The sequence below is a fragment of the Cryptomeria japonica genome, chromosome 7 (assembly GCF_030272615.1).
Source record: "Cryptomeria japonica chromosome 7, Sugi_1.0, whole genome shotgun sequence".
NCBI lineage: Eukaryota > Viridiplantae > Streptophyta > Pinopsida > Cupressales > Cupressaceae > Cryptomeria > Cryptomeria japonica.
The window spans coordinates 59,194,006-59,218,385 of record NC_081411.1 but is presented as its reverse complement, the minus strand read 5'-3'; the positions used below and the strand labels follow the sequence as shown (position 1 = coordinate 59,218,385).

The following is a 24,380-nucleotide window of genomic DNA, read 5'->3' as shown; positions in this document are numbered from 1 at the left end:
TCGTACCATGTTTTAGGGTTGCTGAAACTAAATAGGTTATTTTTATTTTTTTAATATTCTCTTCTCGGAGTTGCTTAAACTAAATAGGTTTGGTAATGATTCTCTTTTTGTGAGTTGCTTTAGCAGCTGAAGATTTTGTCTGATTAGGTTCATTTTTGTTTTATGTTCTCAAGGCGGCATGGACTAGTGCGTGTGCTTTTTTTTTTTCTCCCTTTTTATTATTTTGGATATGGTGCTATTTTCTTTATATTATTGTAAAGCTAAACAAGAATTGTTTGTTAATAAAAGAAAAAGTTTAAATTGTTTGAGGAGGATTAGTCACTCACACACCTTAGAAAAATATGATTTTTTTACATATCATTCTTGATAAGGGAAATCAAAATATTTGACTTCTTTTATAATATTTTATCTTTTGAGTAACTTAATATTGTAGTTATTTAAAATGTTTATTTAAGATATAATTAAGATATTTTATTATTTTATTTAAGTAGTTTATAATAATATATGTATATTTTGTCTTGAGGTACGCAAGTTGCACCACTTTCTCATCAAATCATGATTGATGGTAGTTAGATGTCACTTCTATGTAATCAAAGATACATTTGTTTTATGTTAAGTTAGTTCACCGCTTGATTTAGAGAGATTGAGAATTAACTCATACCTCTTAGACTTGTCATCTCATTGAGATGCATAACTATATATTTGTTTGTTAGTTTTGCAACTTGTCTCATATTAGAGCCTTATATATGTATGTTATTTTTGTAACTTGTCTCATAATATTAAATATAGAATAACATTATTATATTCATCTAGATTTGTGATCAATTTATAAGCATTTTGATTATTTCTTTTATAATTCTGAAAATTCTAATATAGTATTAAAGCCATGATTAAGAAGTTAGTTTGTTTCTAGGATTGAAGATAGCAGTTCCTCTTGAAAAGTTGAGTGTGATCTTCTCTTATATCAAATGGTTATCGAGAGAATTACCAAAAAAAAAAAGATAGAAATATTAGATTTATTAGTTTTTTTTGTGGCTTTTCCTTGAAACTAGCTCTACACAATCATTTAAGTAGATATAAGCTTATTATTGAACTCACAACATCTGAGAAATTCTATTTTATAGCATCCTAATTGGACACTAGAGATCATACTTACATAGATTTGAAGCCGAGAAGTATATGTCAAATTCAATAGGTATTTGTTTTTTATGCTGACAGCGTCTCTTATTTGAGTTGAACAACTTGCTTGAGATAATGAACGGATGAACGTGTTTTTCATGTTCTAATGAAAATGTGTAATATGAAGGATATCAAGATCTCTGATGTAGTTGCACAACAAGCATTCACTTCAACTTAAATGAATGAAAATAACTTCTAAAATGTAAAAGATCGAGGAGTGGACTAAGTTTTTCATGTGTCATTGTCTTCTAATCATGCATTTGGAGAAATGATTCCTAGAGAGAGAGAGAACATATAAATGTTGAAATATGAGTAAAGTGAATCTTTCAACATTACATCCATACTAACATGTGTAATCAATTTAACAAAATTGTAGATATTTTCTAAAATGGATGGCTATATAATTTTTATTAAGAGTGTATTTTTTGTTATCTATTTCCATTTGACAATGTTGTTAAGAAATCATTTTCTCTCTGTCTTGGTGCAACTTATAGACTATCTTGAATGCATGCATATATTTGATGCGTGAAGGTGGGATATATGGAAAGAATCACAAGGCAGCATACTTCTAATATAATTATGAATATAAATCCTTGGTAGTTGATGTTAATTGACTATTCTTGTGATTTATGGATTGTTAAGGTCCATGCCATTTGAACAAGGGCCTAGCAACACCCACCGTAACTTACTTGGATGATTTAACTTGTAGGGTTTAATTAATCCACTTTCCTTGAAATATATATAAATTTTATACATTTTGTAAGATGTCAAGGAACTAGATGGGAATTGTTAGATTGCAAGGTTTCTTAATCTATGAATTTTTGTTGAGAAACAAGTGATTGATAAGGTGTAAAACTATTAATTTCTCTTGCCTAAATCCCATTAGAGATAATATCTAATTAAAGATAGAATTTCACAAATACATTGCACTTGCTCTCAAACTACTAGAAACATGAGATGTCCCACACAACATTCCACCATTGTCAATCCCATGTTCTAGATCCCATCATCAAAAGATAATCACGCATCTACTTTATTCATCATTGTTTACTTCCTTTTCTTATTAATTGAATGTATTTCATCATCTAGGAAAACAAATATGTTAGTATTATATGTAATGGGTACATCTAAGAGGTCTTAAAGGTGAATTGTTGAGTATTTAAGAAAATTATGTATGGACCTCTTTATTTTTATTTATCTCCCTCTCTTTATCCCTCTTTCTGTATTCCCATCTCTCTATCACTTTTCCTCTAAATTGTATTCCTCTAAATAACTATATATCCCTCTCTTTATTCTCTATTTTACTCTATCTCTCTCATCTATATTCTTCTCTTTTTTATATATTTATCTTTCTCATTTTTTATTTTCTCTTTGACTCTTTCTCCCTCCCTCTTTCTCTCTACATTTATTTTTATCTCTTTCTCTCTCTATTTATCTCACTCTATCCCTCCTACTCTATACCTTTATTCTCTCTCCCTCTCTCTCCCTCTCTCCCCTTCTTCCCTCCCTCTCTTTCTATGTCTCCCATCTCTCTATCTCTTACTATCTCTATCTCTCCCCCCCTATCCCCTTATTTATCTTCCTATCTCTACCTCTCTCTCCCTTTCTCTTCATATATAAATCTATCTCTCCCTCTTTTTTACCTTTCCATATCTTCCCCTATTTCTCTCCCCCTCTCTCCATTCCTATTTTTTTATCTCTAATTCCCTTTGTTTGTCAACCTCTTGATTTGTCTCTTTGTATCTTTCCCCTTCTCCCTCTATCTCTATATCCTTATATCTCTTTAATATATCACCATCTACATCTCTCTATAGATCTCGCTCTCTCTCCCCCCCTCTGCATATTTGTTTATCATCCTATCTCTCTATCTAGTTCTCTTCCTCTTCCTTTCTTCCTATATCTTCATATCTCCTTGTATATTTATCTCTCCCCTTCTATGTTTACGCATCCTCTCTCTCTCTCTCTCTCTCTCTCTCTCTCTCTCTCTCTCTCTCTCTCTCTCTCTCTCTCTCTCTCTCTCTCTCTCTCTCTCTCTCTCTCTCTCTCTATCTCTATCTCCTTACCATTCTCTCTTTGTTTTTCTCTTCACCCCTCTATCTCTCCATTTTTCTATCCTTCTATATCCCTCTCTATCTATATTGCAAACATAGCATGATCCTATTGATCATTGACCCTAATTATCTTCCTGATAAAGAGGTTTTGTTTAAATAATGTTTGGATCCTTTTAAGTATATGCATATCTATTTAGAGCAATCACTTCTCCATTAAGACCATTGTTACACAATTAACATCATCGGCTAAATAATTTGCCAATTCATATTTTTTTTCTAATTTTTTACCTTCCATGTCTTTTCGATGTACCTATTGCACACCAAGGCACAATTGCTAGTTTGTAGCATTTTGGGATGAATCTAAACCTACTATTGTATTTAAAAGGCCCAACAATCCAAAGATTATTTGTCAAATCATTAAAGTCAAAGCACTTTTTCCTATTATCAATATAAAAATAATTTAAAAACAGTTAGGCTCTATTCCTTGTTATGACATTTTAAATGTATTGTACTCTAAATTTTCACTACATCTTTCTCAAGTGTATATTGATAGCTCTATTAAATATAATGTACAATCTTCTAATCATTCATATCCACCTAAACACGCAAGAAGGGCATGTACAATGTCTAATAAGAACCCTCCAACATCATGTTAGTCTCTCCTATGGAGAATTGGAAGACTAGGATGTCATATTATATAGACCCAATATAATGATACCTCATATAGGTTCAATATCCCTTTTAGGATCAACTCCATTTCTCATGCCTATGTCAAAATGAATAATTATTTTTGTGGTCCCTACCATAAACTTCACATCTTTTGTAATCATAGAAAAAATATTGTTGGCCATTGCTTTCAAACCATCTATAAATACCGTATACTTTTAAGCAATCATATTGACTAATTTTCTTTTCTTAAATTCGTTTCACATATTTCTTCTAGAATAATTCATGGTTTTAAATGCCTAAATATTCCACACAAATCTAGAACTTATGGATATATGTACATTTCATTAATATTTATGCATCTATTATCAAAAAAATATTTAAATGTCGTCTATGAAACCGATTGAATGCACCGATTGAATGCACCGGTCTCATAATATATTTATAAATTTCAACATATAAATACGCTATGGATTTGGTGCATTCTATGAACCCCATACCCTGAACCATATATTTATACATCTAAAATAAGAAAGTCAGAGAGCAAGAGTAGCTTTTCCATGTCAATTACAGGAACTGTGTCAACAGAGAAGAAAGTGGTGTTGAAGATGGCCTCTCATCTTTCGATCTGTTGCATCTCTGGGGAATGTCATTGGGTTTCTTTAGTGCAAGCTCCTGCACACTCTCCACAGCAACACAGTGGTTATTTCGGTTTGGGTTACTAAAAGAGTCAGCGGTATGGTCTGCAGAGGAAGCCATTCGTACGCTAGTTTTGCCATAACCACTGAAAACTTATCAGAACAATAATGCAGTCGATGAAAAGCAGGCATAACGTGATATGCAAGACTAATTGTGTGGTTGCTATTTAGAGGTACGGTAAAGTGAAGGACAGGATATAGTAGGAAAGTACTGTAGAGCACCGAACCTCTTTAATGGCGGACAGCCCCCATGTACCAGAAAAGGCAGATCCGATACCACGTATTGGATACCTAAAATCTGTCCCTACTAGTGACAATCCCACTATGTCATTTACTCAAATTTCGCTTGTACTAAAGAGGTTTGAATGGGCAATGGCTATGCAGCGGACAAAATGGCCCGCGCATGCCATGCCTTCTCCATGGATGCCCCCCATGTCCTGACCGCACGGCACTGCACCGCGTTCCGTCCTCCTGCGCAAACGTGCCAAATACTGTCCAATCAAACCGTACACGTCCACAACCATCAATCCATCAGCTCGATAAGTTAAATATTTAATTTTTTAATTTTTATTTATTTTAATATAATTGTATTATAATATATAATTATGTGATTTTAACATATATGTAAATTTTAATAATATTATTTTTTAACTTTTTAAAATACATTAGGTAAATAACAGTTTAATTTTTTAATTATATATTTCTTTTTTTAATAATAAATTTAATATAAAAATAAAAGTAAAAAAGTTGTAATTAAGTAAAAATATGTGTAACTAATATAAAAATTTAACACATGTATTAAAAAAATTATTAATATAACTTAAAAATAAAAGTATAATATAATTAAAAAGAAGCTTTAAAAAATATAAAAAATTTGTGTAACTTGGTTAAATATTTTTAACTAACTTAGTTACTTAGTTCCTTTTATTTTTAGTTTAGCAAATTTTTGATATTTCTTAACTTAAATATGTGTAACTTAGTTACTTAAATAATTTTAACTAAGTAACTTAGTTACTTTTAGTTTATTTTTTAATTTTTTTTTAACTTAAATATGTGTAACTAATCATTAATTTTAACTTACATATGTTAAAATCGCTTAATTAGTTATATATTATGGATGTTAAAATTTTACATTACTTGCACATATTTTAATTTTATTTTTAAGTTATATTAATATTTTTTTAATATATATGTTAAATTTGTATATTTTGTATATTAGTTACATATACTTAATTACACATATTTTTACTTTTATTTTTAAATGAAAAAATATCAAAAATGTGTGTAAGAGTCAAGATGTTTGATGGAGTAGTAAGAACTATTCAACATGTCAGACATGTATCAGGATTAAAGGAAAAAACTACTATCACTTGGAGTTTTTAATTCATGTTCATAAGATATATATGTAACTTAAATGCTTGTTCTTTTAAAATTGATAACAAAAAATATATCTAGGTATATAAAATTGATGTTTATAGATCAAACATCAACCTTCAAAAAAGTTTCGAGTTAGAGTACATGACAATTAAGTTTAGTGAAATGTTATTCTCCTCAGCAAATCATATTATAGAAACATATGATTACATGATCAATAGATGTTTCTATGAAATACCATACACCACATCTGTATTTAAAGTTCATATCTATTGAACACATGACCAAAAATATATATTTTTGATATTTTTTCATTTAAAAATAAAAGTAAAAATATGTGTAATTAAGTCTATGTAACTAATATACAAAATATACAAATTTAACATATATATTAAAAAAATATTAATATAACTTAAAAATAAAATTAAAATATGTGTAAGTAATGTAAAATTTTAACATCCATAATATATAACTAATTAAGCGATTTTAACATATGTAAGTTAAAATTAATGATTAGTTACACATATTTAAGTTAAAAAAAAATTAAAAAATAAACTAAAAGTAACTAAGTTACTTAGTTAAAAATATTTAAGTAACTAAGTTACACATTTTTTTAGTTAAGAAATATAAAAAATTTACTAAACTAAAAATAAAAGGAACTAAGTAACTAAGTTAGTTAAAAATATTTAACCAAGTTACACATATTTTTTATATTTTTTAAAGCTTCTTTTTAATTATATTATTCTTTTATTTTTAAGTTATATTAATAATTTTTTTAATATATGTGTTAAATTTTTATATTAGTTATACATATTTTTACTTAATTACAACTTTTTCTTACTTTTATTTTTAAATTAAATTTATTATTAAAAAAAGAAATATATAATTAAAAAATTAAACTGTTATTTACCTAATGTATTTAAAAAGTTAAAAAATAATATTATTAAAATTTACATATATGTTAAAATCACATAATTATATATTATAATACAATTATATTAAAATAAATAAAAATAAAAAAAATTAAATATTTAACTTATCGAGCTGATGGATTGATGGTGGTGGACGTGTACGGTTTGATTGGACAGTATTTGGCACGTTTGCGCAAGAGGACGGAAGGCGGTGCAGTGCCGTGCGGTCAGGACATGGGGGGCATCCATGGAGAAGGCATGGCATGCGCGGGCCATTTTGTCCGCTGCATAGCCATTACTGTTTGAATGGGCCACCTATGATTGCACTGGCTATCCAGCCACTTTAAAAAGTAAGTTTTAAAACAAAAATTAAATATTTTTTTTAAGTATGTGGTTAATTTGGTTTCAAAATTGTGATGTTGGACTACACATAACTTTCGTGTTATGCAGACAGAAAAATTGTAGAATAGGCGCAGAATGGCTGCGGAGTTTGATAGAAGTTCTGCGGCCACTGTCCCCCCTGTTGTATAACAGAGAGGTTATTTCCGTGTACTGCAATGCGGTTCAGGCGTTTTTGGAGCCAGAGTAGTTACAATCTTTCTTTAGTATGATTTGTTTTTCTTAGTTGGTTTGGATAGACACTTCAACTTAACTTTGGACTAATCATTAATGCTATTTTGTGTAATATTGTTCATCATAAAAGAAATGAAATGTCTGATTTTTTCCATTAATATATGATTATTAGATATTGCCATTGGAATTATGTCCATGACATGTTTCTAATACTTTTACTTAGTTCTTGCCCAAAGTAGGATTATTTATGCATTGAGTGGATGCAATTTAGTTTTTAAGTTAACTAATAGTATGGGAGAATTAGAAAAAAAGGTTACATGTAATTCTATAGTTTTGATATTTGTAAATATTTTAATGATTTAAAAAATAATAGTAATTAACTTCCTCTTGACCTCTTTTCTTAAGTCATTGCAAAATTTATAAAAGAAAAATTATAGAAAATAAATTTATCTTTTAAGCTGACCCATAGCATCGAATAATTAAAAAAAGAAGCGTTGTGCAATAATTTATTTAAGAAGATATGTATAAATCTTATCATCTTATTCAATGCAATCAAGTTCATGGTTAGATAGACTCAATCAAATTCACACAGTATACAACCTTATTGTGAATATGAATATTGCTATAAATTCAATTAAATGTGAATATGATTGAAGTGATAATACAATCATATATGTTTTGTAATTTTTTTATTATTTTTAATACATATAGTTTATTAAATCAAATGTCAACAACATTAAATGCTTGAATAACATTAGTTTACTAGTATTGGTAGGACTACTTATGCATCCATTGGATGCAATTTATTTTTTTAGTTGAGCAATAATATGAGAATACTTTAAAAAGGTGATGTGCAATTCTATAGTTCCAATATTTGGGCATTTTATAATGATTTAAAAAAAATATTTGCTTCTTTTTCTACTACGAATTTATATATTTTTTCCTTTGTATTTCAATGTTCTTGCATTTATTTTATTCCATTGGTTGTGTTTGCTATATTTATAGTAATTTTAATTTATTCCAATTTGTCAATTTTTTTAATTCTTCTGCTATTAAATATTTAAACTAATCCAAATCATTACAACAACAACAACAAAAACTTGATGCTAATGCATCTCTTGTTAGTACCTGTAAATGGATTTATGCCATAACCTATTTTTACATGGTTAAATTGGTATTTTTTTAACAAAATATATTCTCCTAATAAGAAATATTTTTCTTTCTTAAAATATAAATGTAGATTTTATTCTAATTTTTTTTTAAAAAAATTATCTTCAATCTAATTGACATAAAAATTTACCTCTTAAGGGCAAGCAACATACAAACATTACCATCATGATAATAATAGTGGCAACAGAAAAAGGGTTTATCATTACCATCATGGTGGTAATAGTAGTAGATTGAAACAAAGCCATAGACTGAACTTAATGTGCTTTACCATATTTGAAATTGTTTTGCATGTTGCTAGGCACAAATCACTTTGCTACAATCTTAGGGGAGAGAGCCCAATAGCTAACCACCCTACCTTTGCACATCCTAAGCTACTAGATGATATATTGACTTTTTACGATTATTTTGGGGTTTCTTTGTATGTTACTCAAGAGATTAAATTTATTACTTCAACCTTTGTGTACTTATTATGAATGTGGGAGGATTCCTTACATGCACAAAGGTTCAAAAGTGGTTATTTAGAATTGTTTCTTTATACCCTTGCATACACATTCAATAACTATGTCCCAATGCCACAAAAAAATGTCAAAGCTCCTCTAATAAAGTTGTCAACCAATACCTACACACATATACCCTAATAACCATGCATTATGATCATAAAAAAAGTAGTGTGGCTCCTCTAATTAGGAAAAATGGTTGTCTCTACATGCATAAGTGTGTAATTGATATGTGTGAAATATTTTTCTAGGGTTTTAAATTCTTGTATTGATGAGTGACTATTGGAGCATGGATTGCTAGTAGGCCCTCTCCCCTAATAGAAGCTATTTAATTTTACAAATGAGATTTTAGAGAAAAAAATAGTTTTATTTTAGGAACAAGGCTATGTGGGCAATTTAATAATTTTGTGAAAGTGAATTTATATTTTCCTCCTTGGAAATACAGTTTTGTGGATAGCCTTACATTTATCGTTACTAAACACAAGAAAACTATTATCTAGGTATACATGCCCTTCTCAATCTTTAATATCAATTCTTGATACTAGGATTTGAGCCCATAACCTTTTTATCTTTTTGTTGGATTCTCAATAGCTTGAGGACTTATGGAATTTTCGTCCAAGTTCAACATTGTATCTAGAATTTAAGTAGGTAAATAACAAGTAGTCCTCTCTAAATGATTGAATTGTGAGAAAGAGGAACACACATATAAAATGAGAGGTAAAAGAACAATAACATTCTATAAAATAAATTGGTTTGAGATTCATTCAAATGACACCTAGAAAAATTATTTTTGTTATAAACAAACAAACACATAATTTTTTCAATAAATAATTAGTTGTCTATGTTGTATATTGTCTTTATGTAGTGTAACTATAACCCATGATTTTTTATGCTTAATTAAACAAGGGATGAGTGGGTAGTTTTGCAAATTTCTTATGAGTTTTTGAGGCATCCTAAGCCATGATTTTAAGTTCGTTTGCAAAAAATGATGTGACCTTTCTTTTTAACAAAATATTTCCACCATCAATGTACACTCAGACCTATGTAACTAGGTGAAGTTGATACTTGTACATGAAACCATACAACACACATCAAGGGTACTTGTGCATACACATAAAATAGATGAAGCACATACAGTTTCCCACACAAGGCCAAATATCACATATATAATTTTATTTAATTAAATTTAACATCAATATTAACATCACAATTTTAGAATCAAATTTAATCCATCTTTAACCAATATCTCAAACATCATTAAATTTAAGCATGAAAAATTAAGTATAACATTATCTCACACACATCACATGAAGTATTGTCACAAGGGAGCACATAGGTCCTCACAAGGAACCAAACACAATAGTATACACACATGCATCTCAATATAGAATCATCAATGACTATCATGTTGAGGGATTTGCATCTCAAACATGCAATGATCCATACACATCATATGTCATGAAGATACCATAAACATGTAGAAGCAACATATAAAATAACCACTAAGGAGGAAAAACACTCACAACCCATGCACCCTTGGGTGCATAGTCCATACATCATTAAGATAAGCACATCTCCAAGCTGTAACTAGGATGGGCATTACATCTATTTGCATATTTTGGCAAAGTTAGCTAGTGATTTTTTCCCATCAAGTTGTTTATTCATGTAATAATGAATATATTCTTGATGTTTGAATTTTCTATATAAGGAGGGATGTTGTTCATCTACAAGGTTGCTTGCAGGAGCCACTTCATCATGTAAGCCTGATTGGTAAAACATAGCAATAGATAATCGTGTATTCTCTTTGTTTGTCACTGCTCGATGTTCTATACTCTTGTAGATTCCATTTGTCATGACCTGTAAGGAAATTAAAATATCAGATATTATATTATGTAAATTAATTATACTAGAGATAATTTACTTAATAGTCAAAATTATACAACATTTACCTCTATCAAGTCACCAATGTTTATGACCAGTGCATAAGGAATGGGTAGAATAGGAATCCATTCATTATTCTTGCGGATATGAAGGCCTTCTATTTGATCATCTTGAAGCAAAAGTGTTATGGCACCTCCATCTGAATGAGGACTCAATCCCAACACTAAATCGGGCCTAGGACAAGGTGGATACAAATTCATCCTCATTGTCATCATTGGATCTTCTCCAAACTTTTCTTTAAAATAATCATTCTTTAATTGTAAGTTCTCAGCAAATAGACTTAGGATTATCATAGCCACGCTTTCCACCTCAATAGTGTACATCTCCACTATATTTCTACAATCCCAAATTAAAATTTCATTAGGTAACCATACAAAACATTAATTAAATACTTTATGGTAAGAAGTTTATTTTGTTGGATTACGACTTTATAGTAAATTGATGGGAGTTTACAATAAGTAGCTCAACTTTTATTTAAAAAAAAAGCCTAGAAAATGAAAAGATACATCATTCTAATAATGTAACACTAAACAAGAAATAAATTTTATTTTAAGGTTGAAGTGGCATATCACTTATTTAATTATACGTACTATAGTTAAACATCAAACTCTTTAATTGTCAAATTAAAAAAAAAATTACTTTTCATATACATATTAAAACAACAAATCGTTATTATTACAACCAAGTTTTGTGTTGCATAACCCTAGATTATGTTATTGAACTAGAACATTCATGAAAAACTTCCTTGATAATATCTTGCTAGATTTGATGATAAAAATTTGAAAATATATTACCAAATTAATATCATGAACAATGGAAATCTTATGTTTTTAATAGAATATTTCTTTTTCAATTTTAATTAGGCACAACTATGTATGATTGTATTCATTGATAATTTTTTAAGGAGGATTCCAAGTTGTCAAATTTCGTTCTTGATGTTTAACAATGAATTAGCCTAAAATAATCGCAAAGGTGAGTATTAATAAGAATATTTTACGATCCATTTAGTTAATAAAAATAAAAAATTTTGAATCAAGTTAATTTTATTAAGAATAACATATTATTCTAAATATCATTAGTATTTTAAGACACTTAATTAAAGTTTTGAAATTCTAAACAGCTATATAGTGTTATTACAATATCAATCAATAATCATATTAGTTTCTCAATTGGATGAATAGATATATATTTAATTCTATAAAATAACTACTAATTGATATTTTGAAGATAATATTGTACACAATCTAAACCTATCAATTCTAAAGAACTCTTATTAAAATATTAATCAATAATGAGAAGATCATTAAATATATTATACATTTTTGAAAAAACTAATAATATTATAGCTAACTTCGTGCACCCTAAGCTCTTAAATGGTACATTGGATTTTGTTATATTTAGTTTGGTTTTCTTCATATGTGATTTAAGAGCTTAGAGCTATTGTTCTATCTTCTAGGTAGTTATGAAAAATATGTGATGAATCATTATGTGCACAAAGGTCAAGAAAACCTGTCATTTAGAGTTGACACTTAATCTTACTTATAGACGCCTCAGTAATTGTGCACTACAACCTTCTCCAAATATTTCACATCTAATCTAATGTCTATTCCTCTAATCACCAATACATATTCCTCTTATAATGGTTTTGACTAGGAGAAGCATACCAATAGCCATTATAGCTAGCTTCACGGACTTGCAGATCTTAAATGGTATATTTGATTTTGATGCTTTTTGTTATTGTCTCCATACATGACTTAGCTGCTCATAGCTATTTTTTTTACTTCTAGGTAGTAGCAACACATGCTATGGGATCTATAATGTGTGTAAGGGTCAAAAGTTGGTCATTTGAAAGTATTACCCAATACCTACTTAAAGTTGCCTCAATAACCATGCACTACAACTACCTCAAAACTAACCAACACTTACAATGCCCCAGTAGTCATGCACTGTGGGTACCAATAAAGTTGCACAAATCCTCCATTTAAAGTCCACAAATTTTAACTATTTAGGGTAGAGTGGATCGCAATTACTACATGTGAGATTTATTAATGGGCTTTAAGTTATCATTTTTTTTGTTTCTTTAAAGTTAGTAATTGTGAGGTTGGGTAAGGAGTGAATGGTAATTGGAACATGGGCTCTTCCCCTAATACTTAGGCACGAATGTCTCTATAATTGTATGTTATGAGTACCATTAAAGTTGCACAGCTCCACCAATTATATATTAAAATTTTAACTACTAGTAATGGAAGTACAGATGAAATATTTTAACAGACTTTTACTTATTTTTTAAATATTTTTTAAGTTAGTAATGGGGGATTGACAGCTTTCCATAACTATTCACAAAACTAGAAATGAGGTTTGGAAAGCTATAAACTTTTAGCTGCCCTGCTTTTAAATTGGACCTACTTTCCCCCTGAATTTAATAAATGCAAATGGTATTTTTTATTGAGTAAATTATATAGAGGCCAATTAGTGACTCAGTTTGTAGCTTTTACAGAGAAAAAATAAACTAAAATCTATAGTTTTGGAGAAAGTTTTATCCCTAAATCCTCCCACTACTACCATCTAAATGAAAGGAATGAACCAAATACCTGTAATCTGATGGTGTGGTTGGCCACAGAGCCAAGTTGACAAGCTTTTTAGGCATAAGTACCAAAGCCATCAAGTCCCCCCAGTCCAAAGTCTGATTTTCATCAACCACAAACATATTACCATAGCCCTGGGCTTCTCCTGCTCGGGGAGCATACTTTTTCTTCTCATCCAAGGAAAGACTAAAGAACTCATTAGCCACTCCTCTCATGCGATCTATCAACGGATGTGGAATTCCATGGTTCACAACCTGAGGATCACTGCACCATCAGCACAAATACAAACCCAAATACCAAAAATCTATGTGGGTTCTAACTACATATTCTGAAAGAAGTTTATGGTACCTGAAAGAAACCCCACTCTATGCAAGCCTCAGAAAGAATGCCCATCTCCTTCTGTCTTTCATGGTTGTCAGATGGCAAGAGTAGCTTTTCCATGTCGATTACAGGAACTGTCAAGAGAGAAGAAAATGGTGCTGAAAATGGCCTCTCATCTTCTGATCTGATATATCTCTGGGGAATTTCATTGGGTTTCTTCAGTGAAAGCTCCTGCACACTCTCCACAGCAACGCAATGGTTACTCCAGTTTGGATTAGAGAAAGATTCAGCGGCATGGTTTGCAGAGGAAGCCATTCCAACGCTAATTTGCCCCTAACTACTAAAAAAAACTCATCAGAATTATAATGCAGTCAATGAAGACCAGGCTTAAACACTGAAATACTGTGTGGTTATTATTTAGAGGTTGGGTCAGCACCTAACCTTCTTAATGGTGGAAAAGCGGATCCGATGCCACGCGCCTATAGTGTGACGATCCCACTATGTCACTAACACCAGCTCAAATTTCTAAAGTTTACTTTATAGAGTTGTTTATAGGCTAAAGAGGCTTGAATGGGCCGCCCACGAGATGCATTAATCATGAAGATTTTGGAAAAATGGTTATTTTTAAATATTATTGGTGATAAAACTGCAATGAAAAGATCTTACTTTTTAAGTACTTGTCGGTGGCCGGGCTCGGCACACTCCAAGCATTGACTTAGGTGGTCAGCCCCACAAACCATTTTAAAATTCATGCTTTCCCGTTTCTGTTTTCGTTTCCAAATTTATCTTTGTCGTACTGTTCGGAATGATTTTCCCACCGAAGTTAGCCTGGCATTTTCTGTCCTATGGAAGCAAGTGGATCACTTCTCTTTGTTTCTCTGTGTGTTCTGTGATGAGTTTTTATGCATCGAGGGAGACTAACCAAAGATGAAAAGAATTATACTAGCAATTGCAATTGCATCTTGTTGTGCAATGGGTACACCGAAGAGGTATTATTGCATAAATATGTGTTTATATGTGAGTATGTGAATGAGTAAGTAAGAGAGATAAGGAGATAAAATAGATAGGGAGAGAAATAGTGAGAAGATATAGGATACCTTGGGAGATATAGGAAGCGGAATGATAGAAATAGATAGAGAGGGAGGAAAATATAAGGATAGAAAGAGCAAGAGATAGAGATAGAGAGATAGATCTAATGGGAAAGATAGAGGGAGAAAATAGAGAGATGCAAGTTGAGATAAATAATTAAATAAAAAATAGAACTTATTTTTTAATTTATTAGAATTGAAATAGTAATAAAATAAGTAATTAAAAAATATGATTTATTTATTTTGAACAACTTCAACATTAATTCAATGGAAGATAAATTTAATATTAACAAATTTAAAATATTGTTAAACTGATATAAATATTGTTAAATTTTCTAATAGATTAAGTTTTAAATATTTAAACATTTTTTCAAATAAAATATAAAAAAATTAAAATAAACTAAATTGATTTGAAATTTGTTAAATAATAAATATCAATTTGTAATGTATTTGTTTATTTAATCCAATTTATGTATATGTATATGTGAATAATAACAATTATTAATATTAATATTAGAAATTTATTATTTATTATATATTTTTACAAAATTAAAAAGCAATATTATTAAAATTTCTATATAAAAATATATATTATAATTAATTAAATATATTCTAATTAAATAGAACCCTAATTTCAATTTTATAAAAAAATTTAGTTATAATTGTAACTTAATTTATATAGTTATTTTAAGTAACTATAAATAAATTGTGATTATTTTATCTTTAATTTTAATCCTATAAATTTTGATTTTAATTAAAATTATTTTTATAAGCATAATAAAATAACAATAACAATAACAATAAAACCTAAATAATTATTAATCTAAAACATAAAACAAAAATCTTTAAAAGAAATAAACATACATTCAAATTATATGCAATGATTTTTACCAAATGTAGTAAAATTATATATACATTTTGTTTTACATCATACTCCATATTTTGAAACAGGTGAACAATTAAACATACTTTTTAAATGCTTCTTAACATTAATTAATCAAAAAAATCTTTTAACTATTAAACTCACATAATTTGGGCATGCTACTTGAAAATTAAAATTCAACATCTTAATTTTTTTCCATTAAGCCATTTCATTGAAGTTGTCAACTTTCAGAAGGAGCACTTCTCTATGTAAACGGTAGTTAAAAACAAAAACATAATAGTATCTACACAATAGTATAACATAATCTCAAACATCATTAAATTTGAGCATGCAAAATTAGTATAACATAATCTCACACACATCACATGAATTATTGTCACAAGGGAGCACATAAGTCATTGTCACAAGGGAGCACATAAGTCCTCACAAGGAACCAAACACAATAGTATCTACACATGCATCTCAATGCAGAAACAACGATGACTAAAATGTTGAGGGATTTGCATCTCAAACATGCAAGAGGTCCATACACATAATATGTTATGAGGATACCCTAAACATATAGAAGAAACATATAAAATAACCACTAAGGAGAAAAACACACTCACAAATCATGAACCCCTAGGTACATAGTCTCAACATCACCGAGATAAGCACATGCCCAAGTTGTAAATGTGATTGACATTACAACTATTCACATATTTTGGCAAAGTTAGCTAGTGATTTTTTCCCATCAAGTTGTTTATTCATGTAATAATGAATATATTCTTGATGTTTAAACTTCCTATATAAGGATGGTTTTTCTTCATATACAAGGTTGCGCGCAGGAGCCACTTCATCATGCAATCCTGGTTGGTAAAACATAGCAATAGATAATCGTGTCTTCTCTTTGTTTGTCACTGCTTGATGCTCTATACTCTTGTAGATTCCATTTGTCATCACCTATAAGGAAATTAAAATATCAGATATTATATTTTATAAATTAGTTATACTATAGATAATTTATCGAATAGCCAAAATTATTCAACATTTACCTCTATTAGGTCACCGATGTTTACGACAAGTGCATAAGAAATGGGTTGAATAGGAATCCATTCATTATTCTTGCGGATATGAAGGCCTTCTATTAGGTCATCTTGAAGCAAAAGTGTTATGGCACCTCCATCTGAATGAGGACTTAATCCCAACACTAGATCAGGCCTAAGACAAGGTGGATACAAATTCATCCTCATTGTCATCATTGGATCTTCCCCAAAATTTTCTTTAAAATAATCATTCTTTAAGTGTAAGTTTTCAGCAAATAGATTTAGGATCATCTGAGCCACCCTTTCTACCTCAACAGTGTACATCTCCACCATATTTCTACAATCCCAAATTAAAATTTCATTAGATGACAATACAAAATATTAACTAAAGACTTTATGATAAGAAGTTTATTTTATTGGATTATGGTTTTATAGTAAATTAATGAGAGTTTACTATAATTAACTCAATTTCTATTTTAAAAAAAAATAGAAAATGCAAACATCCATCATTCTAAGAATGTAACCCCAAACAAGAAATAATTTTTCTTTTAAGATTGAAGTGACATATCACCTATTTAATTATACATGCTTTAGTTAAATATCAATCTATTTAATAATCTAATAAAAAATAATCTTACATCTCATGTACATATTAAAACAACAAATAATAAATAATTTTTAACTTGTAAAAAATTATCTTTAATTATCAAATATTTAATATTTATTAATAACCTTATAAATACATTTATAATTCAATCTTCATCAAATGTCCCTAGAATAATTTGTGGTGACATCAACAATTGACAAAATAGTGAAGAGTGATTTGGTCGATCAATCAAGATACGTAGATAATTAACTTATATGTTGATTACGAAGGAGGGGGAACTCTTTGTAGAGTTAAATTAATGAAATTTACAAGAATTTTCTTGTCACAATGGCTATATGAATTAAGAACTTGTGCAACTATTTGGATTTTCCAGCCTAGATAATAATATTTCCTTCCGTAATAAAATCACCATATTCAAAGGAAAAAATAGAAAAACATCTTTAGAGGGAAATAAAAAAATATCCCAGATGCTGCTATTCCACTTAGTAATAACAAAAGATACATTTTCAATCAAATGAAGAGAATGTTATTATCAATGAATTAAAAAAAAAATATTTAGGCTAAATTAGTCTATAAAGAAATTACAGAAGTCTTATCTAAATATTTGATCTATTTTCTAAAATTTTTTAAAATATATATTTTATATTTTGATTTTTGTTAAATGAGATGCAAAATATAGTATTATAATACATTTTCATAATGTCTTCGAAGGGAAATACATAAAATGTTTTATATAAATCTTTATCACATACATATCCTCTATCTCTAAATGCTTCAATATAATTTATTAAAGTAGAAGTATAGCAATTTCTCTCAATCCTAGCACTACACATATCTTAATTGGTTAAGACAGAGAATTGAAACACTTAATTTATGATGGTAATTTTTTGTTTAGCATACTCAACAACTTTCAATGAAGTATGTGAATTAGTTATAACTTTTGATTTTTTAAGAGATGTTTATTAAAAAATACATTACAAATGTCATAGCCACACAAATTCTTCATGGTATTATACTAGCATATAATCGATCATCAATAATCGTACACTACAAGCATCTCAAAATGGTCAATATTCATGAACAAATGTCTCAATAGTTGTGCCGTATGGATACCAATAATGTTGCACAAATCCTCCAATTAAAGCTAGTAATGAGGGTTGGATGAGCAAGGAGTGCGCGGTAATTAGAACATGGGCAGTAACGGGTACTCTTCCCATAATGCTTATGGACAATAATTGTGTGTTATGAGTACCAATAAAGTTGTGCAACTCCTCCAATTTTATATTAATTTTTTTACTAGTGATACAAATAAATTTATATTGATACATGTTAATAGACTTTTCTTTATTTTTTTAATTTTTTAATAATTACTTATTGGAAGGTTGCAGTAACTGAACCCTTTTCCTTAACTATTCACAAAACTAGGAATGAAGTTCAGAAATTTAGAAGGCCATAAACTTGTAAACTTTTAGTTGCCCTGCTTTCTTACTGTACCTACTTTCTCCCTGACTTTAACAAATGCAAAATTTATTTTTATTGAGCCAATCAGTGACTTGGTTTGTAGCTTTTACAGATGGAAAAAAAAAAAACACTAAAATCTAAAGTTTTATCCCTAAATCCACCCACTACTACCATCTAAATGAAAGGAATGAACCCAATACCTGTAATCCGATGGTGTGGTTGGCCACAGAGCCAAATTGACAAGCTTTTTAGGCATAAGTACCAAAGCCATCAAGTCCCCCCAGTCCAACGTCTGATTTTCATCAACCACAAACATATTACCATAGCCTTGAGCTTCTCCTGCTTGCGGAGCACACTTTTTCTTTTCATCCAAGGAAAGACTAAAGAACTCATTAGCCACTCCTCTGATGCGATCTATCAAAGAATGCGGGATTCCATGGTTCACAACCTGAGGATCACTGCACCATCAGCACAAATACAAACCCAAATACCAAAAATCTATGTGGGTTCTAACTATATAATCTGAAAGAAGTTTATGGTACCTGAAAGAAGCCCCACTCTATGCAGGCCTTTGAAAGAATTCCCATCTCCTTCTGTCTTTGATGGTTGTCAGATGGCAAGAGAAGCTTTTCCATGTCGATTACAGGAACTGTCAAGACAGAAGAAAATGGTGCTGAAAACGGCCTTTCATCTTCTGATCTGATATATCTCTGGGGAATGTCATTGGGTTTCTTCAGTGAAAGCTCCTGCACACTCTCCACAGCAACGGAATGTTTACTCCAGTTTGGATTACTGAAAGATTCAGCGGCATGGTTTGCAGAGGAAGCCATTCCAACGCTAATTTGCCCCTAACTACTAAATAAAACTTATCAGAATTATAATGCAGTCAATGAACACCAGGCTTAAACGTGAAATAGATTACATTATACAGTTGTTTATACTAAAGAGGCTTGAATGGGCCGCCCACGAGATGGATTCATCATGAGTATTTAAATAATTATTGGTGATAAATTATAATGAAATGATCTGACTTTTTAAGTACTTGTCGGTGGCTGGGCTTAATCGGCACATTCTGAGCATTGACTTAGGTGTCCTGTGGGGAGTTGTTATCCCACATGCATTGAGATTTTTTTCATTTCGAATGCGACAATAATAAATACGATTTTTAAAATTTTGGTTGACTTTGGAAATTTTAATTAATTACTAACAATAAATTTTTAATAATTACTATTATTAAAATTTAATTGAAATGTTTATTTTTGTAAATATTTAACTTTCAAGTATTTTATATGTTGGTTTCACTTTAAAGATATCAATAATAAATTAATAATAATTAATATTATTAAAATTAATTAAAAAAATCACTTCTAATGTCATATTTTTTCTCACTTAGCTTATGAGTTTTTTAATTTTGGTTTTGACTTTAGAGATATTAATTAATTACTAACAATCAATTTATAGCAATTGATATTGTTCAAATTAATTTTAAAGTGGTTTATTTTTTTAAATGTTTTTAATAATTATTATTCATAATGGATATTTAACTTTCAAGTATTTTATTGTTGGTTTGAGTTTAAATATCTTAATTAATTTCTAATAATTAACTAAAAATTTCACTTTTAAAAACAAATTTTTATTAATAAATTATTCATAATGAATATTTAATCAATAAAATATTATGGATTAAAATTACTTAAATTTGTTTATATTATAAGATTGATGTTAAGATATTTATATTTTAAGTATTTTATTGTTGGTTTCACTTTAAAGATCTTAATTAATTACTAATAGTAAGTTAATAGTGATAAATATTATTAAAATTAATTAAGAATTTTTCTTCTAAAAATAAATTTTTAATAATAAATTATTCATAATGAACATTTAATCAATAATAAATTATGATTAAAATTATTTAAAATTGTTTATATTATGGGATTGATGTTAAGATATTTTACTTTCAAGTATCTTATTGTTGGTTTGACTTTAAAGATCTTAATTAATTACTAATAATAAGTTAATAGTGATTAATATCATTTAAATTAATTAAAAATTTCACTTCTAAAAATAAAATTTTAATAATAAATTGAATTTTGTTTTGAAATAATTGAGAGAAGAAATTGAATTTAAACGGACAAGAGCGAAATGGCGGCATTGGATGACAACACGATCGGCATTGGCGATAGGAGTAGGGTTACTGATGTGCGCTATTCCGGTGCTGAGTCTTCGAAGGTTGGATCTCGGAGCGATGAAGCGGACATTGCTTTCCCCATCGAGACAGGTAGATTGCAGACGATTCAACAACCGATTAATGTTGGAAAAGCAAATATGGTCCAGGGCAACAAACATTCCAGACCGCGGTTAAACTTTGGAAACCCTTACTCAAATGGCAACCAATGCCCTATTGACCCGCATAAGTGGAAGGAGAATGGTTTCATTTGGAATAACAAAGGCTGGTTTCATAAGGCTAAGCATCTCGCATCCGAGGCTCCTTGAAACTAGTATCCACCGCCTGAACCTAGCATTTTCAGTGCGGCACCTGAGAGAGGCAATCCTCACACTGACTCTTTTTTGGTTCCCTCGATTGATCACGGTAATCCCCAAAAGAGGAATGGGCACTTTAGGCAATACAACTCAAGGGTGGACCAAGCTAGGTTCTGGAGATCCAATATTCGCCCTAACAATCGGAACCCTTGGTCGAGCCATGAAAGACGCCTTGACTTTCGAAGAGCAGCCTCCCTCCCTCAATGACCCCGTTTTCATAAACCGGTAAGAAAAACCTCAAGACCCACCATCTTTTTGGATGAGAATAAAATTAATTCTGCTAGGTCGAATTTGCTTGAGTCTTGCCTTTTCATCAAGTGGGGTGGTGGAAAGCAGGTTAAGGATAACTTTGAATCCTAGTGTAGAGCACAGTGGGGTAAGGATATTAACATTAATATCCTCTCGAACGATTTCTATATGATTAAATTTATGAGCAATAAGGATAAATGGCAAGCAAAAAATAAAGGTCCATACATCTTAGATGGCATTGAAGTTCACACCCAATTTCAACCCCCGAACGTATGTACTGCCAGACAACAAGGTATGGATAAGACTGTATAATTGTCCCTTGGATTATTGGCACATTGATGTCATCAAGGATATATGCAAAGACCTTGGCACCTTTGTATCGAAAGATGATATCTTGGAGGATAAATTATGGGGAAGCTTCCTCAGAATTTGTATTAGGACGGATCAAATCACCAAGATTCCCGACGAAGTCAGAATTATTGGGGCAGGGAAGATTTGGATCCAAAAGATTGATAGAGAGGATCAACTACATATTTGTTCTAAATTCTTTTCCTTAGATCATACCAGTATTAGTTGTGATATTGATGCAGAGCATCATGAAAACATCAATCAAATAACCATTATCAAATCTTCTCCATATATATCAATCCATAATGATTGTAGATCCATATATCATGCATTAAACCCTTCATCTATTCATTTCTTGCAAACGAAAACCAAGAATTTGTCCAAACTATGAAATTTAGTCTATTCTGGTCCTGAAATTATAGTCATGAACAATCATTAATAACTCTTAAAATAGTAATTACCTTGAAAATCTCTCCGGTCAGATTCTAGAAATGCAAGTTATAAAACGTTTCTCCAAATTATAAAAAGATCTAACGGTTAAATCCAAAGTTATGAGGATTGTGCCAAAACTGGTCGCCATGAATCAGGGTTTTGGGTAGTTCCAAACGGTTTTCACCAAAACATTCATAACTTTCTCAAAACTGAATGAAATAAACTCAAACCAAAAGAAATGGAAACATTATTCAACATAATACACTATAATTATGGAAATACACTTTTTTCTAGGCTGTACATGGCCGTACCAGGCCTGGAAACAAGAGGAAAAACTTCCAAGATCACAAAACAAGAGATTGAAAACAATGAAAATATGATACCAAAATGTTTCCAATGCTTTCCAATTCCTTCTCCAATTTTTACATCCCCTTATGAACAACCATTATAGAGGTTATATAGCCTTTTAATCTTCACATGGAAGTTACAACTACCCAACTTCCTCTTATGACCATACAACTTCCCATTTTGGTCTTTTTACAACTTTTGAAAAGTTGCATTTTCCAACTTTTACAACTTTTGACTCAAATGACTTTCAACCTTCAAAAAATATTAGGATGGAATAATAATGTATTTTTGTCACCATTTTATCCCTCCAAGGATATTTTATACAAATTTTACCAAATGACTAATTCAAGACCTTATTAGGACAACTTGGACAACTCATTACAATGGGCTCTTTTAGCCTTACATATTGATTCATATTGACTCAAAATGACATTACAAATGAAAATGTAATTGAATATACTTATGAATTGATCTTTATCCTCTTATAGACTCCTTTTGTGCTTTTGTGTTAGGTGCTCCTGCACCATACTCCCGACTTTGAAAAGTTTCCAAGTCCCTTGGAAAGATGGATGAAAATAACTTGCAAGAAACTTTTGAGTGAGATCTTCACCTTTGTCTTCATTAATCTTTGCCTCTTTGGATTCTCTTGATGTCTTTGCTTCTTTTTTTTTTTTTTTTTGTCTACTTCTATCAAAACTCCCATCAATGGAGTTCATATTGGCTGCTCCTCAAGATGTCGCTCCAAACATAAGTCCACCCTCAATGCTGCACCAAACTCACCAACTACTTTGCCTCACCCAGGAGTCATTTCCTTGCCTCTCTCCCCAGGTCTTTTGGCAACCCACTGGACCTCTTTTTCAGGCCCCTTGGACCATCTCCTATGGCCCCATGACAGACCTTCATGTCTGCCTACTTGCAGCTAGTGGATATACATCTGCAACCACAACCATTAGCAAACCAAAATACCAATAACTTGCTCAGCCCAGACCTTTTGCTGAGCTTTGATACCAATTTGATGCAAAGCATCATGAAAACATCAATCAAATAACCCTTATCAAATCTTCTCCATATATATCAATCCATAATAATTGTAGATCCATATATCATGCATTAAACCTTAATCATTTAAACCCTTCATCTATTCATTTCTTGCAAATGAAAACCAAGAATTTGTCCAAACTATGAAATTTAGTCTATTCTGGTCATGAAATTAAAGTCATGAACAGTCATTAATAACTCTTAAAATAGTAATCACCCTGACAATCGCTCCAGTCAGATTCTAGCAATGCGAGTTATAAAACGTTTCTCCAAATTATAAAAAGATCCAATGGTGAAATCCAGAGTTATGAGGATTGTGCCAAAACTGGTCGTCGTGAATCAATATGAAGGCTAAAAGAGCCCATTGTAATAAGTTGTCCAAGTTATCCTAATA

General features: G+C 30.2%; 2 protein-coding genes across 2 annotated transcripts; both read right to left on the bottom strand.

Annotated features, from left to right (window-relative positions):
* Nucleotides 1–10,364: 10,364 nt before the first annotated feature.
* Nucleotides 10,365–14,485, bottom strand: LOC131033721 (protein SRG1). The gene is made up of 4 exons (XM_057964995.2): nt 13,994–14,485; nt 13,652–13,899; nt 11,069–11,396; nt 10,365–10,976 (listed from the first exon to the last, which is right to left on the bottom strand). The coding sequence occupies exons 1-4, from the start codon at nt 14,279–14,281 to the stop codon at nt 10,725–10,727; spliced, it is 1,116 nt and encodes a 371-aa protein (XP_057820978.2). The 5' UTR covers nt 14,282–14,485; the 3' UTR covers nt 10,365–10,724.
* Nucleotides 14,486–16,627: 2,142 nt separating this feature from the next.
* Nucleotides 16,628–19,895, bottom strand: LOC131033714 (protein SRG1-like). The gene is made up of 4 exons (XM_057964988.2): nt 19,573–19,895; nt 19,231–19,478; nt 16,972–17,299; nt 16,628–16,879 (listed from the first exon to the last, which is right to left on the bottom strand). The coding sequence occupies exons 1-4, from the start codon at nt 19,858–19,860 to the stop codon at nt 16,628–16,630; spliced, it is 1,116 nt and encodes a 371-aa protein (XP_057820971.2). The 5' UTR covers nt 19,861–19,895.
* Between the last annotated feature and the right edge of the window lie 4,485 nt (nt 19,896–24,380).

Coding starts and splice junctions, on each gene's coding strand:
- LOC131033721 (XM_057964995.2), bottom strand. CDS start 14,281: ATGGCTTCCTCTGCAAACCATGCCGCTGAATCTTTCTCTAATCCAAAC. Junction 13,900..13,993: donor TAGAGTGGGGTTTCTTTCAG/GTACCATAAACT, acceptor AGTGATCCTCAG/GTTGTGAACCATGGAATTCC. Junction 10,977..11,068: donor ACATTGGTGACTTGATAGAG/GTAAATGTTGTA, acceptor ATTTCCTTACAG/GTCATGACAAATGGAATCTA.
- LOC131033714 (XM_057964988.2), bottom strand. CDS start 19,860: ATGGCTTCCTCTGCAAACCATGCCGCTGAATCTTTCAGTAATCCAAAC. Junction 17,300..19,230: donor ACCACACCATCGGATTACAG/GTATTGGGTTCA, acceptor TTGGGATTGTAG/AAATATGGTGGAGATGTACA. Junction 16,880..16,971: donor ACATCGGTGACCTAATAGAG/GTAAATGTTGAA, acceptor ATTTCCTTATAG/GTGATGACAAATGGAATCTA.